General features: G+C 47.9%; 1 protein-coding gene across 1 annotated transcript in view; it reads right to left on the reverse strand.

Moving 5' to 3' along the window:
- Positions 1-19,089, reverse strand: part of ALK (ALK receptor tyrosine kinase) — a gene marked incomplete at both ends in the record, with an annotated part of 512,424 nt that overhangs the window by 81,300 nt on the left and 412,035 nt on the right. The window contains 3 exons of the mRNA XM_081156468.1: positions 2,252-2,352; positions 3,454-3,585; positions 10,353-10,484. Of these exons, the coding sequence (XP_081012594.1) occupies positions 2,252-2,352; positions 3,454-3,585; positions 10,353-10,484 (365 nt within the window). The remainder of the gene's footprint in view (positions 1-2,251; positions 2,353-3,453; positions 3,586-10,352; positions 10,485-19,089) is intronic.

Raw genomic sequence — 19,089 nt, forward strand, 5'->3', positions numbered from 1 at the left:
GTTGATGGCCCCAAGTTAACCTCACGCATCTCACACAGCAATGCAACATCTGTTTCCCTGCCACTGATGCTCCACCAACCCAGGGGAAGAAAATCAACCTCCTGCCTCTGCATTTAGGATTTGGATAAAATAAATGGCAAGGCTTACAACCCTGGACATGCATATTTCTATTTTGGTTATTTATTTTTCTGATGAAAACACTTCCCCCAACATTGGGAATTAAAGCCCCATCAGCGCAGGATGAATGGTCGGGAAGCCCAAATGTGAAACAACCAGGAGCTGCTTGTGGAGCGGGCTCGCCGCCTTCCCTTCATTACTCCTGCTGAGCCAAGTTCCGGCAAAGGGCAGGAAATAGCAGAAACAGCCCAGAGCAAATGTGGCAGCAGGGAAAATAAAACAGGCCAGTAAAACAAAACACCCATTTAAGCTATTGATCAACCCAAAGGTTATTAGAGAAATGATGAAGTGTTGGAAAAATATCATTTTTACCTTGACATTTCTTTTTCTAAAATCAGGCTCTATTAAATCCAGTGATGAGCAAATTTAAAGATCAAACGCTTTTAAGGATCCCCGTCACCTCTCAGGTGGGCCACCCATCTCTCCTCATTTGGATTTCCTCTTAAGGAACCTTCCTCTCCAGGCGCCTGCTCCAAGGCACCTGAGAAATATCAGGATGACTGTGTAATCCTACCATCTGCATCAGAGAGTGTGGCTTCTCAAATACAATTTAGTGTAATGAATCTATTTATTTGTGCCCTGACTTCTTCCAAAGGGAATTTAAGGTAGCTCACAGAGATACATAAAAAACCCTCGTCAGATAACATAAACTACAAGAGGGTGAGAAAGATGGGCAGGTGTTGAGTTATGAACTTGAACCAAGAGTGCAGCTGCTAGAAACAGCACGTCATGGACCCGTTTGCTTACTAAAAGGAGAGCCTCAGATTTAATTTGACCATTCTTCTGATTTAAAAAAATTCATTCATACATCTTTTCCATTCTCACTTGTTTTATGTCTGTGAGTTTTTATTTCACAAAGAGCCTGGAAGGCTTCAATGTGCCTGGCCCCTTGGCAGGGAAGCCGCTGGCCAGAGAGCAGCTCCCTGGGATTTCTGCAGCCAGCAGATGGAAGGGAATCCCGTCAGCTTCACAGTGTCCACAACCTGAAGGGAAACAAACTGCTCAGAGGGCAAACAGCTCTTCCTGAAACGAGCGGGCAAGGAATTGCTCCTGTAAGTTTCCAGAAAGTGAGGACCGGCCAAATCTACACTAGGCATCGGCCTTCCCTGGGAGCACGGCGTGGATGCAGTGCCGGGGGGGAACGCAGGGAAGTGTAGGCATGGCCCGAGCTCCCAGAGCAGAGAGTCTGAGTCTTGGCTAAAGTCTTCTTTCTCCCTCCCCACTCTCCTGTCCTGAGTTTATGCAGGGTGCAGGGCACTGCTGGCTAACCCTCGGCCTGCTTGATTTGTGTCTTATGCTGTGATAAGCCCTTGACACACATTAACCTCTTCAGTTTTCACCTCCTTGGGGTAGGCGCTTTTATTGTCTCTACCTTCCAGATGTGTAAACTGAGGCCCTGAGAGCTTATTAACTATCCAAACAAGTTGTACAGCCAATGGGGGGGAGGGGGACCTGGTTTGGACTCAGTTAGTTGATTCCAGAGTCCACGAGCTTAATTACGGGGCCATGTTGGGTCTAAGCACATTCCTTGGTCCCTAGAAAATACGACCTTATGCTTAGAAGCATGGCACCTCTCCTTCCTTCCTCACCCTAAGGAGGTAACAGCTACAGGAACGGCTTGGCAAGTGACTCTGGAGGTACCGCACTGAATGCCATCGATGTCTTAGTGAAATTTATGTAAATCAAATTTTTGATGCTCTATAAAATTTGAAATGCATACCAAGAGATTGCTATTTTTAAAAAGGATTCTGTAGAAAGTCTTTTGCACATCACGGTTACCCTCCCTATGACGCCTTGGAGTATTTTCTGGTTTGCTTAAATCAAGTCCTACTGCGAACAGCTCAGTGCTGCTGAGGATGGTGTTTAAGGTAAGGTTCTCTGCAGGTGGGACCTGACCACGCTAGTGGGTTCTCTCTGCCTGGAAGATGGCAGAAGTGGCCCTACTGTCCTCCCCCCTGGAGAACAAGCAGCCTGACCATCCAGATGACTTTGCTCCTCTGTTTGGGTTCATCTGGAAGTGCGGAGGTGAGGGTGGGAGGAGAAGCTGGAGGACTAGAGGAAAATTGAGACTTGCCTCGCATGGAGAGTTCTTCATCGGTGCAGGGAATGTGGTGCTGGTCACTGTAGCACTTTCAGAAGTGGGGACCTCAGTGGTGTTGAGCATCAGGGCGTGGCCTGGGGCAGAGAGGAAGAGAGTCAAAGCTGCACCGTCGCCATGTACCGAGGGCCCAGGGGTGCAGTTAATAGGTGCGCGTTAATGGGAGAATCTTCTCCAGCCTCACTGGGGTGCAGCTAGCTCTGAGGACCAAGGGCAGGGCTGTGCAGGCTCTGGGATAGTCACTGGTTGATCTGCATGTTGCCACTTTCACAGTTTTATAATAATTAATAATAATAATGATAATAAATTCTTCAACGAATCCATAGGATGTGTGATCTCTTGGAAAGAGAGGGATTCTTGTATGAGGGTCTCTAGCTCCACAAAGAGCAAACAAATGTAGGGGACGGAAAAGGAAGAGAGGCCTGCCCTCCAGCCCCATCCTGCAGAGAGGTGGGGCCCAGGGCCTGCCCAGGCCTCACCCCTGGGCGCAACACAAGGCTGCATGGTCTGGCCTCTCCAGCCCTACTCTCAGAGTTGTGCTGGTCTCACAGAGCCTCTCTGATCTCACCAGGGCCAGTGCCTCTGAGTGTGCAGTCAGCTCAGCAGGTGTGGGTGGCATCTCTTGGGTGTGTGGATGTCCTTGGCCCCTCTGGCAGTCAAGTATGGTTGTGAGAGGATGAGCTATGGTGTAGGGAGGGAGTTGCCAATTTAAGCTGGATGTGAAGGTGGGGGTATGGCTGAGGGGGCTGGGCTGCAGGGAATGGGCCAGATGTGGGGCAAGGTTCACGGGCATCACCCTTAGGACAATGACAGAGGTCTTCCTGTGCCTCAGCCTTCCCCATCATAAAGAGGGCTACAGTATTCCTTAACTTTCAATAAGTAATGGGCCTGACACATAGTAGGTCTCAAGAAAATACTTATTAAATGAATGGGTTATTATTATTGTTGCTGTTAGTCTTACCTTTCAGCTAACCCTTCACCAAGGTTCTCATTGTAAGGAATAAAAGGTGACATATGCCTGGGCCTGATTTAGTCATTCTAAAGCCCAGGAAGGTCTGAAGAGGGAGCTGGGTGGGAGCACCCCAGACAAGCTCCTGCAGGGCAGGCCAAGGTCCAGCTGCCCTGGGCGGTGCCCTAAGTCTCTCATCTGGCAGGTGAGCACCAGGGAGTGGCAGTACCTTGGTGGTCCTGGAACCGGGCCTCCTTTAGGGTCTTGACCTGCCACCGGGGCGTGTAGGGTGAGAGTGTGCCTTGGGACCAGCCACAGGAGCCATCCTCAAAACTGCAGTAGAAACCAGTGGGAAGTTTACCTGCAGGGAGAGCACAGGGACAGCACAGGGACACAGTCATTTCCAGGAAGTAAAATTAGCCAGGGGTGACCAAACTGTCCTCACTAATAAACAGCTCCCCAGCCAGACCCTTGAAGGCTAATGATACTGATCACGATGAAGAGAGGCCCCAGTCCCTGACTTGCGCATGCGCTCATTTAAGATTGTCTATACTTTGGGGGGAAAAATAATAACTCTACAGCACCGAGTATTGTTATCCCAGTTTTAGATATGAGAAAGCAGAGGCTCAGAGATGTTAAGGAACCTGACCAAGGCCACACAGCCATCAGGTAACCCAGCTGGGACTTGAACCTGGCTCTTCTATTTCTAAATTTTGTGCTCTTTACACGGCTCCACAATGAACGTGACCCCAGGAGAAGTCAACATGTAACTCATTGGACTACATTTCTAAAGGTCAATACAATGGTGAGAATGTAGCAGCAGGGGCAGTGTTGGCCAGGAGTTGGTTGGGGTCCCTCAAATCACCCCTGTCTGCAGAGACAAATGGCTCAGAACTTTCTTTTTGCTCCCCTTTATTTCCCAACCCCCTTGCAGCTGAGTGAAGCCACATGAGCAGTTCTGGCCGATGAAATGTGAGTGGAAGTGATGTGCGTCTCCTCTGGATTGAAGTTGCGAAAAGCCCTTGTGTAATTCTTCAGTTTCTCTCCTCCGCTGCTGAAGGGGCCAAGGAGAGTTCTCTTTCCGGGGATGCTGCTGTGTGATGGTGGAGCCCCTACCAGCCTGGGTCCTTGAGAGATCCTGTGGAGCAGAGGCCCCTCTGCCTCCAACCCTCAGTGAACAGGGCCTGTAAGTGTTATGTTAAGCCTCTGAACTTCGGGACGGTTTATTACTGCAGCATGACCTCACCTATCCTGACCAAGCAATCCCAATCGCTGGGGCCTCTTTATATCATCTGTTGGCTCAGCATAAAGGGCCCCATTATCCGTTTCTCTGCATCAGACTGACCTCAGGTCTCACTGAAGAGGCCACAGTCAGCTTTATGGACCATATATTTCCCTGCTGCCCACAGGGGGAGGAGAACAGGGAAGAGGGTTAGCAAGAGCTTCTGTTCTTCAGCTTCCTCGGAGACTGGTTTCAGGGGAAGTGCTCAGCCCTGAGTGACCGTTGCAGGCTATGGGGACAGCGCTCAGCAGCCCCGCCCGGCTATGGGAGGCGGCAGGGTTATGCTCCGCACAGGAGGGAAGGCGCTCTCTCCTGGGACCCACTGCTCTGTGTCCCTCCTCTCTCAGCCTTCCTGGCAGTGGCAGGTTAACAAAGAGGCCCTGACGCTTCCTGGTGGTGACAGTACCTTGGTGAATTATTACTCATTTCCCCCTGATTCTCTGTGCATTTCACAGGGAGGCAGAATTATAAATTAAAACGGGCTGTCACTGACTTGGAGCATCTCTTCCCATTTATACCCCCCTGAAGAAATCATTTCCCCCAAGCCCTGCATGTTCCTCTGATTAAAAATCCAAAAGCTAAGGAGATCTTTCTGTTTTATTTTTTATGCCCCCCCTCAAGGGATCCCACATCCACTTCTTTTGCAAAAACTAACTGGTGACCTTCCTTGAAGTGTCCTCTGCAAGCGTGTTTTAACTAGGAACTACAATGGAAGATTCTAGCAGGTGATGGGCTCCTGTTAGGAGGAGGCAGGGCTGAGCTGGGGCCTGCTTGGCATATCACTCTCTTACCCTTTCAGGAGGTGAGGCAGAGATCTTGACTCATGGGTGCTGATACCTCAACAGCCTTGGAATAGGACACCTGGGCTCTAGTCCCTGCCCTCCCCCCTTCCTACTGTGTGGCCTTAGGCAAGCACTTCCTTCCTCAGAGCCTCAGCTCCTTCATCTGTAAAATGGGGTAATATTAGTGTCCATTTCATAGGACTGTTTTGAGGACGAAATAAAAGAGAGACTGTGGAAGCATCTGACAGACAGACAGGGTTGAGCACACAACGTTGGGTTTAATGTCAGCTCCTCTTCTGATGACCCCTTCTTTTCTCCTCTCATTCACCCCAGGCACCCGTGCAGTGCTTGGCACATTGTAGGATCTCAATACTTAGTTGCTGAATGAAACGGGAGTTCAGTTCTCTAACTCCTTGTCACTCGAAATGTGGTCCAGGGACCAGCCACATCCGCATTACCTGTGAAACTCTTAGAAGTGTGGAATCGCGGCCTCCCCACCTCCACCCGCATCCCCAGGATTGGGAGCTGCATTTTTAACATTCTCTAGGTGTTTCTAACATCTCAGAAGCACTGCTCTCCCCCACCTTCTTCTTGGGCTGCAGCCAGAAATATTTCATTGGCTGGATGGCAAATCGGGCTGTGTCTGGGTCAATCAATCCCACCACATTTGGCAATTATGACACCTGATTCCGCTCTAAGAGAGACAAATTTGTGGAGTCACAGAGATGTGACCTCAGCAACAGCTGTAGGAACTGCCAAGTATAAACTCCAGGCCAAACGACACCACTTCTTTCCCTTCCTGTGTGACAACTCTGTTAACATTTTTGATAAATATGTGTTATACATTTCCTTGAAAATATAGAGTCATGGGGGAAAACGTTAGAAGAAATACATCAAAATATTATGGTTATCTCTGAATGTCTGAGAGGGAGGATTATGGGCGATAGTTATTTTCTCCCATGTACTTTTCTAGATTTTTCAAATATTTTACAACCAACATGTTTTATTTTATAATAAAGAAACATAAAAAAAACCTGTTTTTGCCTGACAGGAAAAGTATCCCTGCCAAACAGATGAGATTATTGAGTACATGGCAGGGAAATGAGTTGCTTGCAAATACCTGGTGAGTCAATGACCCATTCAGGGGGTGAAGTGAGAACATCTCACCCTTTTCTGGGGAGCTACATGCCATGGAGGCCGCTGCTTGACACCCAGGGAACCTTGAAGATACCCTTTGATGGGTAATAGCATCCTGGATATCTCACTTGGATCAGCAACATTTAATTGGAAAGAGGGAAGGAAGATGACTTATGGGTTTGGAGGATGGTGTGAATGGACATGTTCATGGTTGGATGGACAAGGGCAAGGGCAATGCCATCACCTCCATTTCAGGTCCCCCACTTATCTCAGACAGAAATATTGCTCAGGGTTGAGTCTGATAACCTGAGTGAAGCTCCAGTATGTGTGGGGAATTCCTTCCAGGGAAAGAGTGGAGTTGAGGCTGAGAGTTGATGGGATATGGCCTACCTTTCCCTTCAAATTCCAACCAGGCAAGGCTTGGTTGACTACCCTGGACCAAGATTGGCCACCCTCATGGGGGTTCCTTAGAAGACTAGATATCCCCAGTAGGTGAACACCTGCTCAGAGAAAACATTCTAATAGGTTCCAGACTGCCTGGGAAGGTCCAGGTGAGACCAAGAGCATTGTCCTAATTGCATTATGGACATCGACACATAACACATCAGTGGGCATCATGTTCCAATTCATATTACAGATGAGGAAATTGAAACCCAGGGGTGGGGATGAATGATCTTACCACCCCATTCCCCACCCCCAGGAAGGAAGTGGCAGAGCTCTGCATCTTTCCTGACTCCTTTCTGGTCCCTTCTTCCTGGGTGGATAGGTAGCTAGTGTTGTGCTTGGCACAACCAACTTCTGGAAAGTCACAGAACAAAAGAGCATGGCTTGTAGTGATTCACAGTATGGGCTTTGGAGCCAGACTGAGTCTGAATCGTTGTTCAGCCACTGGCTAACAGTTTGATCATGGACTTCAGGTTCCTTGTCTCTAAGATGGGCTTAATAGCATCACATAGGATTGTTGTGAGAGTGAAATAACTTAGTACATGAAAAGTGTTTGGAGCAGCTCTTAGTACACAGTAAATGCTCAATAAATGTTAGCCAGTATTATTAATGTCATTATTGTTCTCTTCATGGGGGTGGTTTCCAGAATCAATGTGACAGGGAAGGCAGCAAATATCCCAGAGAGTATGGGGCACACATACAAGAAGAAGGATATTTCCTAAGATTAATGCCAAGATCAGAGTGGCAAAGAGATCGAAATAATCCTCCTTCTGAATTGAACTTATCTTCCTAGCAACCGATTTCTGTAGCAAAGAACTTGACGGGGGTATTCTCCAGTGTGGAGCTGTCATTCTGACAGCTGGTCAGAGCAGCTGCTCAAGTGTGGCTGAAAAGGCCACAGGGCCCCAGGCACCTGCCCTCCGGACTAGAGCCAGGCTGCCCTCAAGCTTGGAGTTGGTCCTGGAAACACGTTAATGGCAAGTCCCAGAATGGTGGGAAAATGCCCCGAGCTCACAGTAATGGGCTGGATCCCGCAGGCTCAATGCTCTAATCATGGCTCTGCTCCCGACGCGCTGTGTGACCTGAACAAATCAATTACCTTCTCTGTGGTTTCATTTTCCCAATTGTAAATCAGGGCCTGCCCTGCCTGACCTGTGTCCCTGCTGGGAAGTGGCTATCAAAAAACTTTAAAAAAGGCAAAAGCACAATCACACAGCTCAGAAGCACTGCTGGAAATACTGGAGAGACAAATAACCAGAGAGACGCACACAGGCCTCTGCCTGGGCCACATGGGCAGCTGGGTTCACATGGTCCACATGCGCAGTGAGAGCTGTGTGAGAAAGGCCAGGAACCAGTGCGGGACAAAGTGCTTACTTGCAACTCTTTATTGAGTTTATCTGAACAACCACAATTTCATAATTATTGGAAAACTTCACTGGAAAGTTTTGCATAAAAGGTAATTTTTCAAGTTGAAAAATGGATTTCTATATTGTTTCATTTAAAAGAGAATAAATAAAACCATTTTCCCCTCAATGGAAAAGCTCTCCTCCAGATGACCTGGGAAACACTGTTAACTTTTTAAAGCTGTTTTGCAGGCCAGTGTCTCTGGGCTGGTATCTAAGGCGCGTGGCGTTTGCTGCTGTGTCTGCGCCCCACAGCACTCAGGTGCACACTGGCTGCATCCTTCCCAAATGCTGTTCTGTTGTTTCCCTTCCTGCCCCACGCTGGAGTTTCAGCACTTTGAGGGCAGGTGCTGTGTTATCCCTCTCTGCTCCAGGATCTAGAATATTTCCTGGCTCACATTATATGTTTTCTGTGTTTGGGTTTCCCTGGAAAAAAAAGTAAAAACCTCTAGAGTGTTTACTCCTTGCCAAATAGCTACTGAGGACACTGTATTGAAGTGGAGTGAGCACTAGGTTGGGAGTCTAACTCTGCTGCTACCTACCAGTGAGACCTCAGCAATTTGTTTTCCTCTATGGAGCCCAAGTTTCCCAACTCACTTATTCATTTTAATCAACAGAGTCAGTTGTGCCAGGAATCACTTGAGATATTGGTACAGGGGACAGTACCACACCCAATCTACCCACAGAGAAGGAGAGAAACATGGAAACTACCCTCATGAAATGAAATGGATATACAATCACTAAGATGGCTAAAATAGAAAGGCAGATAGTAATAAATGTTGGCAAGGATGTGGAGGAATTAGAACCGTTATACATTACTGGTGGGAATGTAAGATAGTGCAGCCACTTTGGAAAAGAGCTTGGCAGTTCCTCAAACTGTTAAATATTGAGTTACTATATGACCCAGCAATTCTACTCCTAGGCATATACCCAAGAGCCATGAAAACATCTGTCCACACAAAAACTTGTACACAAATGTTCATAGCAACATTATTCATAATAGTCCCAAAATGGAAACAACTCAGATGCTCATCAACTGATGAAAGGATAAACAAAATGTGGTATATCTACACAATGAAATATTATGTGGCAATAAAAATACATGAAGGACTGATATAAGCTGAAACATGAGCAGCCCTTGAAAACATGCTAAGTGAAAGAAGCTAATCACAAAAGACCACATAGGGTACAATTCTACTCATATGAAATGCCCAGAGTAGGCAATCTATAGAAACAGAAGGTAGATTAGTGGTTGCTTAGGGGTAATGGAGGGGGTGTAGTTGGAGTAAAGTAGGGAAAGACTTCTAAGGGTTTCTTTGTAGAGTGATAAAAATTTTCTAAAACTAGATTGTGGTGATGGCTGCACAACCCTGTGACTATGCTTAAAAAAACACTGAATTGTACACTTTAGTTGGGTGAATTGTATGGTATATGAACTATATCTCAAAAAAAGCAGTTAAAAATAATGGATGTTATGGTGGGTGGAAGAATACACCAAGTTGGGGAGGTCCAACTGTCCTTGGGTCGGGGGGGAGCATGGTCAGAGGAGGTTTCCCAGAAGAATCAAATATTGAGGTGAGTCTTGAACAAGCAGATGTGACTTGGGAAGGAACAGGGCATTCTGGGCAAGGAATACCACACAAGCAAAGCCACAGAAATGTGAGGGAGCTGAGAAGTTGTTTGATGTGGCTGGAGCTAGGGTGCATGGGAGACTGAGAGGATGAGAGAGGGGCAGGTGGTGATGAAAGATAAGGATTGAAAAGTGAGGGAAGTTGGATTTCTAATGTCATGTTGCAGAGCTGGGCTTTAACCTGAATATTTTCTCTGTGCATGAGGATGTTGAGAGCATAACTTATAAGATCTTGTTGGGTTCTTAGCTTGTATGCTGTTCCTGGGACCACAGGTCTTAGCTTTGTCTCTTAAAGGCTGTGTAGCTATTGAAAGTTGCCACTGAGAAGAGACACAGATGGAACTGGATATAAGGAAGGTTGTCCAAGTTTGAGTGCATGGGGTGATGGGGGCAGGAGAGGGATATGAGCATGACTAGGGCAAGGTGGGTGGGGTAGCCCCATCTACTCACTGCACAGCTGGCCCTCGTCTTCTCCCTGGGCACAGTCCCGGTGGAAGTCGCAGGCTTGCCCGAGCTGGAGGACTGTCCCATTCCAGCAAGTGAAGGAACTCTGCAGGGCCATCTTGGAGCCCGGGGATGTTCCTGGGGAGCACACAGAGACACATACCCCTGGTCAGTTCGGGTGGCCCTGCTGTTCACATCTCAATGGCCTGACTGAGACACCAGCTTTTCAATCTGGCCACATCCAGGGCCAACACCAGGAAGCTGAGAGGAAGTCAAAACCCTAACAACCTCTCGACCCCCTGGGGATCTCATTTTCTAGTGATGGGGAGTGGTAGAGTGGCCGAAGCTTGGTCCATGTCCCCTCAACAGTCTGGGGTCCTTAAACCCTTGGCCTTTGAGTGCCAGGTGGACAGCTTTCAGGTGGAGCCTCATCTGCACACAGCTCTAACTTCAAGGTCACATTTGGAGTATCAAGGGGAATATCTGTCTAGTGTATGTCCCTCATGTTCTTGACCCTAGATTCCACCACTGGAGTGATTCTAGAAACATGCAGTACACTTGGTTGTAGAACATGAAGACCAGATGCTGACCTTGTCCCTTCTGTCTGGTTGCCAGTCTCTCCATTTACAGAAGGAGGGGTTTTGACTGTATTCCTAAGGTCTGTTCCAGGTCTGAAATTCTGGATAAATCATATTATCCAGTGGAGGAAGGGAGAGGGGGCAGTGTACAATGAACACGTTAGCAGTTATTTGTTTCTGCATCAAGAACAATGTGTTATGATAATTAATTAACCTGTGACCCAGGGAGCCAGACTTCAGGGAAGAGAGGCAAACTTCATAACCACCAGGAGAGGGTGACTCTGTTATTTCCACTTCATTCGGGGAAGTTGCCAACTGAGGGTGAAGGGCAGTGGCAGGCAGGGGGCTACTGTGAGGGTGTGTCCACCCCAGCTGGTGGGCCCTGCCTGCCCAGTGACACTGTCTGTCCTCTATGCCCCTCTTTCAAGGTAAAGGTATTTAGGGTAAAGAGAACAATTTTTCACATTTGCTTGGTGATTTTAGTCTTCAAACTATTTTTTTTTAATGTCTTATATTGGATCATTATATGTAGTTGGGACTTTCTTACCCTTGTTCCCAGCCCTAGTAAAGAAAATATAAGCAAAATAAAAATAACAACCCTGTAAAGTCTTCCTCCACTTATGGGACACATGCGAGCTGTGTTGTGTCTCATTCACACCTTATGATTAGGCCTGTCTCTCATTGTGTGTTTTCACGAACACATGCATGTTTCACACACCAATGGCTTGTCGTTCCTCATCCTAAAAGCATACGCCTATTGTCTACAGTGTGAAACCAGGGTGGAAATAAACAAAAGCAGTGCCCAGAATCTCACCACCCAGAGGTCATGATTCCTAACATCTCCGAAGTGTTTTTGCCTGTTCTTTAAGAGTGTATCATTGTGCCCTGCGCCTGTATGCCTTCAAATAATTAAATAACGCCACAAGCGTTTCCGAAGATTTCAGAATTCTCCAGAAGAATACCTTTCAATGGCTATGGCTCTGTGTGATACGTGCCGTCGTTTATTTAAACGGTATTCTACGTTTGGATTGTTAGACTGTTTATAAGAACCCTTTGAAGACTGTCTTTGACCATAAACCTTTGCTTGCATTTCAGATTATTTTCGTAGGATAGATTCCCAGAAGTGGAATTACTGAATCGAGGGGTGTGAACATTTCCAAGGCCCTTGGTACATGCCGCCAAATTGTTTTCTAGCAGTTAATCCAATTTACACTCTCACCAGCTGTGTTCACGCATGCGTGCCCCTCTTACGCATCCTGGCCAGCCCTGAATAGTATCATGATTTTTATTTTTAACTAAAGGAATTTCCCTGCTGTCTTATTTTGTATTTCCCTGGTAGTCAGTGAGGCTGAGTATTTTTTTCACGTGTTGCTAGCTTTATTTCACTTCTATGTTGCCCACTCCCATCTGCCAATTTCTCCATTAGGCTCTTCATGTTTCCATATAGGACTGTGTGAGATTATAATGAGGATCCGGAACTAGTTATGATACTCTCGGCAATTTCTCCCAGTATTTCAGATGTATCATCGTTCTGTTTATAGTGTATTTGATACACAGGAGTTTTAAGTTTGTGCCTAATCTAAACCTATCCATACTTTCCTGGTGATGTCTTTCTTTTTTTCTGCTTAGAGAGCTTGTTCCCGTGGGATGGGTTACGTGTGGGTCGCCCCTCACAGTCTTTGGGCTGCCCTCTCATTTGGGAACATCTCCACCAGCACCTCAAGGTTCAGTAATGGGGACTCAGGCCTCACCACCTCATCTGTGACATTTCTGTGGACTCTCATTGTCCCCTCCATGATCTGTCCTTTCGCTCGGGCTTCCGTCACTCCTTCTTCTCGCATTTAACCTGGTGGACGCTCTGCCTCGTGTAAGAACCAGCTGTTTGTACACTGCCTTCCCCCCAAGCTCTGAGAGACTGGAAGGGAGGTGTCGGTCTTGCGCTGGAGAGTCTACAACTGTATGTTGCACAGAGAGCTCCCCACCCCAATATTGGGGAATTGGGCATCCTACGTGCTACATGTGCAAAGTTTTATTATACCTGCTTTAGAGTCGAGAAGACAAAGGCTCAGCGTGGTTACGTGGTTCGCTGAGGGTGAAAACCCGCATTTCTGACACCTTGTCCTCTAGCTTTGGGCTGTGTCTGTCACAGGGGACGGGTGTCCTCAGGAGGGGATTGTGAGTACAAAGGGCGCGAGGTTGGCATCCCTGCCCTTCACCCCAACCTTGACAGAGGAGGGGTCTAGTCCTGGGAGGGGAGTGCTGTTTTCATTCTCTGGATGTCCCAGAGCTTATCCCCCAAACCTTTCTCAGCGGAGGCACAGCCCCAGCCCAGAGAAGCTTCTCCCTCAGCCCTACTTCTCCCAGCTCCTCCCCATCTCCTTCCCCTGGCTGGAGACGTCTAGGCTCCCTGGCATCGCTTCCTCCATACCACAGAGGATTTTATGCTTGCGAGAGATTCAATTAGATGTATGGCCGGTACTCTGATCTCCACTGCCAGCCCAGACTCAAAACTAATGAGGCGCAACAAAAAACAACCGCTCTGTCTTCTCGAGTTCTTTTTTTATGGGGCCCATAAATTCCAAGGAAGAAAGTACCCTTGGTGAACGGTTTTAATCAGGGACCTGAGTTTCTTAAAGAGCATCCTCTCTGTGGTTGTGAAATGACTGTTCTGGCTTATGGAGTATGGCAACCCGAGGCTCTGGCTGGTCATAGCCAGCCTCGGGAGCAGCAGATCTTCCTGCTGGCATTTTCTGATACTTTCTACCCACGGGTGCCAGGGATTCCTGGGAACCATTGTAACGTCAAATGCCCCAGTCACAGAAAGCTTAGGGAGATCTGAGATCGAGCCATGCTGGGGAGAGCCGGTGCTTGGGGATCTTTTGTCAGTAAGGGTCTTCTCTGTGGGACTTTATCTATTATTTGTGAAACAGCAGTTCTTCCCAGAATAATGATGTAAGTCACTGGGGGTTGTAAGTTGTCACCATTCCTTACCTTTGTGTAGCATTTTAATAGCTTACGATGTGCCTTCGTAATCCTTCCTTGTTTGAGCCTCATGAAAAACTGGCAGAACAGTAATATTATCCCCTTTCGATTAATCGAAAGATTAATCGAATGGGGATTCAAGAGACTAAATAGTGTACAGAGAAATGCTTTTTTAACAGCCCTTACTACGAGATGCAGCCAGCTACCTGCCAGGTGCTTTGCTTGTGGTTGTACAGCACGTAAACCTCAGGGGAAGGCCCAGAATCTGGCCAGATGACCCAGGTGGAGCTCCTCTCCCAGGCTCAGGTTAGATCCCCTTGGGGAGCAGCACCCTGACTGCCTAAGGGAGTCACTGGGAAGTTAGAAATCCCGATGACCTTCAGGTCCTACCTGGACTAATGAAATCAGTAGAAGGAGAGGCCCTTGGCATTGGTGGTTTGAAAAGCTACCTGAGTGAGTCCCATGGGCATCGGGTTGAGAGTTTCTTCCTTGGAAGGCTGCAAGATCTGCCCTTGAGCACCTATGAGTTTTGAGTGCCTCCTTTACCTCCATGGGTCTCCACTGCCCTCGGTCCAATGAGGGTGGGGCCTCAACTCCAACCTTTAAGACCACCATCCATCTGCAGCCTCTTGATTCTGGAGTCCTGGGCAATGGCCATTGGTGGCTATATGTTTACAAGGTTGATTGATATATTAGTGCCATCTTTATTAATGCTGGCCACTTAACGATCCTCCCATGAAGCCTGCTTCCCTTCCATGCATCTTTACTAAGCCACTCACCCTGCAAGCTTCCCTTGGCTGCCTCGTGTTAGCTTTTCCTGTCTTAGTCATCTGTCACTCGCACCCTGGAACATGTCACTTGAAACAGCATGCCACATTTGTTTCCCCATTTATCTACTCTCCAGTGTAGGAGAGATTAGTTCATATTTGCATCTGAGACACGTGTGGCCCAGGTCAGGTTGCAGGAATCACGGTTCCACACCATGAGTGACTCATTGGGTTCACTCTCAGATAATGATTCCTGTTCCCTGATTGTGTATTTAGAGCAGAAACCCAACATTCTCCCGCCCTTCCTTCCATCGTATCTTGGAGATTCGGGGCTACAAAATCTACACAACTCTCCTTACTCAAATTTCTTTTTAAAGTAAATGTCAAATTTTAGGTCACTTAATTAATTTTTAATTAAGGTGATTTATGTGGCATTAAAAAAAGGCACATTTGTATCAGCTTTTGGGTTGTCTCCCACCTGTTTGCTGTTGCCAATGTCACTCGCTGGAGGGGAAAATTGAGTGCGGCTTCAGTGAGAAGGGGTCTTAGTCTTAAATTAAACACAAGGGGATGTGACTGTGGGAGGAGTCTGCCTGCTAGAGAATGGGGCGGTCGGGCATGGGGCGGAGCCAGGTTCCCACCTAGAAACTTATTGTTTCCCAGAATGAGGGGAATCAGGTACTTGAGGGTAAACAAGGCCAGAGACATGAAAATGGATGGTGACGCGATGAGTAGTCTAATAGCGCGCACAGGCTAACAGCTGTTACTGCTGCTGACGTTAATGGAAGGCCTGCGAACTGTGTAAATTAAGCCTGGCAGAGACCAGTCCTGCTGAGGGCTCCGAGCCTCATAAATTGTGGTGAGGACAGTCTCATTAAGGAACTGGCATCTTGGGTTCCTACTCAAAATGTAAATCGGCGAGGAGAGGGCCTAGCTATGGTTGGCTGATGGCAGACCGGGTAAGAGAGCACTGTGCTGGGAATTCAGAGAGCTGGGCCCCTGGGGCCATGAGCCAGTCACTTCTCCTGGGGCTCAGTTTCCGTGTTTGTGGAACTTCACACTCACCGTGGGCTTAGGCTACTGTGTTGGTGGGGTGTCCACAGACTCTCTGCAATGAAGTCACACAGGAACTTGTTAATCGTGCTGCTTCCTGGGCCCCCTGTAGACCTACAGAGTCAGATTATCTGCGGGTGGAACCCTGGAAGCAGCATGTTCCCTAAGCTCCCTGGGTGACAGTTGGGTACACCAAGGTCTGAGAACCCCTAGTATAGAGAAATAAGTGGAAGAATTCCAAGCCTCCAGGCCCCACACACCCTCTCACCAGGACAATTCCCCCGGGCCCAGGGTTATCAGAGTTCCCTTTACTCCTAGGTTCTGTTTCTGTTAGTCTTCCCGCGGCCCATGCTACAGGAAGCATGCTTTGTTCAGTTTGTACTGATGAGCCCTCTCAGGTGTAGAGACATTAACACTCGGTTCTGGTCCCCTCTTCCACTAGCTAGTGTGTGAACTCGGACAGTTCACGGGATTTTTCTCTTCTGTAAATCAGGGGTGCCATCTCGTTCATAGGATTTTGCTGAGGATCTAATGAAATTGTATACGTAAACAATATGTGGGGTGCTTATGAGATAATTTCATACAGTATCCCAACAGGTTTGGGAGACTTGACCACGGAGGGTTGGTGAAAGGGATCAGTTAGAGGGTTGGACAGGCCAGATTTTGGGGACAGATGGCGCCTTTGGGAATCCCTCACACCCCATAGTAGAGGTGAGCATCTACAGGGCTAGATCCTATCAACAAAACAATGATAGAAACAAACCCAATAATAATTTGCAACACAATAATAGCTATGAAATATAATAGTTGCAATGATGAGTTTTTAAGATTATTTGTCTCTGAAGTCACCGGGCCACCAGAGTTAGCTCTCTGAGCCCAGCTCCTTTTAGGTTCTAATCCTACCATAAACCTTTGCTGGTTTCCATGGCCTTCCATCCAAATTGGGGCTTTGTGCTCTGGCACAGCCTGTTTCTCCAGCTTAGCTGTGTTCTTTTGCATCTTTAGCTCAACACTATGACTTGCATTTCTTGAACATGCGGCCATTGCCACAGCCTTTGGGTAACCTGACTCCTCTGTCTAGAATCATCTCCATCTGAATAATTCCTCCTGACTCAAGTGTCACTTTCCCCAATGGCTTGTTCTCCCTCCTTTAAGACATGTGACTGGCTCCCTCCGGGTGCTCTGGTAATCACAGCCCACCTTTCACTGTGCGCGCATCTTACCCTGTTGTGTGATGTGTCTGCCTTGCTAGCTTCTGCCATGAGATCCTAAACTCCTTGAGGCAGGTGGTCCATCTTACTTAGTTCATCTCCCAGAGAGTGTCTGGCACAGTGAGCACTAATAAATGCATGGTGAAGGAGTGCAAAACAGATCACCAAGTCTGCGTAGGAGACTGGGGTGAGCTGGGATTTCCTTGCATTCTGGAAATTCCTAATTCCTCTAGCTTACACCGCAGACATTCCACCTGCCTTCCTCTCCCCTCCACCCCAGTTAATCTCTGGATTATTGAACAGCCATGTTCAGAGCTTCTTGAAGAGCCTGGCACTGGGGTTAAGGTAGCGAACAGAGGGTAACATGGGTGACCTAGTTCGATAAGTGGGCCACATGAGTCCTCTCTGGGGAGGTGATATTTGAGGGGATACTGCAGGATATGAGAGTCAGCTATGCGAAGAGGCTGTGGAGAAGCAGGAACTACAGCACTGGGGGAGGGAAACACGCCTATGGTCTAGAAACAGCAAAGGCCAGTGTGGCTCAAGAGGGGCACAGAGGGTCCTAAGGGCTGGGGTAGGTGACTGGGGGTGGGGTAGGGGGCAGAGGTCCAATCGGGAAGGACCTTGCAGGTTGCAGTAAAGGGTGAGGATTTTGCTTAAGGAGTTTAGATAAGAGACTGAAAACAATTTGATTAGGTTTTTAAAAGGTCATTCTGAGCAATTCAGGGAGAAGGTCCTGGAGAGGGCAGTAGACATGGAAAACCCAGTTCGCAGGCCGCAGCCAAGCAAGCAAGGGAGGGAGGCAGCGGGGCCGGTGACAGTGGAGCTGGAGGGGAGCGAGTGAGGCGAGTTACGAGTTACGTGTGGGAGGTGACGCGGGAGGTGACCGGCAGGGCAGATGGCCTGGAGGTGAGGAGGGGGGCGACGCCCAGGCCGTTGCGTGGCTGCCAGGTGATGTGACAGAGCCAGCGAGCGTCGGTTTCAGATCCCGATTCCTGGACAGAGGCAGTTTCCGTATAAATTTACGAGGAAGCACTAAGGTTCCCTCAGGCCATTAGAAGGAAACAGAATGTGTTTCATTTTCGTGGCCGAGCTCTCTGAAGAGAGTGAAAATTTTCTTATTCCCTGGCACCCCCAACAGTCCCTTTATTTTGGCGCACGGCCCTTTTCCCAAGGTTTCCCTATTTGACATTTATCTTCATTGCTTTGCTGGAAAGACGTAGCAATCATTTTATTTTTAATATTATAAATAACCTCAGTGTACAATTTACCATCGGTCTCCCTGAAAAGCAGTGACATAACCATTCTGCACCACAGCTCCCCATAAAATACGCTCTTTCTCCTCTTGTTTTTCCAGTGAACAATGAACAATTCCAATCATACCTCAGAGATTTAATACTGATCACAAACAAATCATAGCTGCGATGGAGGCCGCAGGAGGGGCTATGCGGATCATGCAGGTGGAAGGCTGCTTGGAACGCACAGAGGGGACCAGGGGACATTCAGACCAGAGGAGCAGATAGGAGCACTAATCACACGAGTGGCCTCTCAGGCTCCTCCATTGAAAGGAGCTGGGTGGCTCAGCCCCTCGAAGACAGCTGGGAGGTCGTTTTACCTCCACTGGCTCCATGGTAGCCATGCTGGGAGGTTTGGCTGCTTGCTGAAGAGACAAGGTAGCATTGGGTGCTGATGCAGGAGTCAACCTGTGATGATAATGGCCACCCTCACCATTTATTGAGGGCTTATAATCCTTTAGATGCCATTTTAAAGGCTTTATATGCATTAGTTTATTTAGACCTTATAGCAACTCTATGAAATAGTTGTTACTATTTCCATTTCACTGAGAAGGAAACTAGGATCCAAGGGTTTGTAAAGACATTCCCAAGGTCCTAGAGGCAGAATTCTATGTCTACCTGACTCTGGGGCCCATGCTCTTAGTATGCTGGAGGAAAGTCCATTTTAGCAGCCCCAGGAATAAATGAGAGGGGGGATTGTGGACTGCAAGCCAGTGGAGCACCAGAGAGAAAATGTGTGCAACAGGCTGGAGACAGGGCCTGGGAAAGGAACCATGGAGGGGTGGAGACTGAGGCTGGCTGGGATTCCAGACTGGGCTCTTCTCTCTCAAAGCGCTGATAGAAATGTTTCAGGGGAC

This window comes from Miniopterus schreibersii, assembly GCF_964146895.1.
Source record: "Miniopterus schreibersii genome assembly, chromosome: 13".
Taxonomy (NCBI): Eukaryota; Metazoa; Chordata; class Mammalia; order Chiroptera; family Miniopteridae; genus Miniopterus; species Miniopterus schreibersii.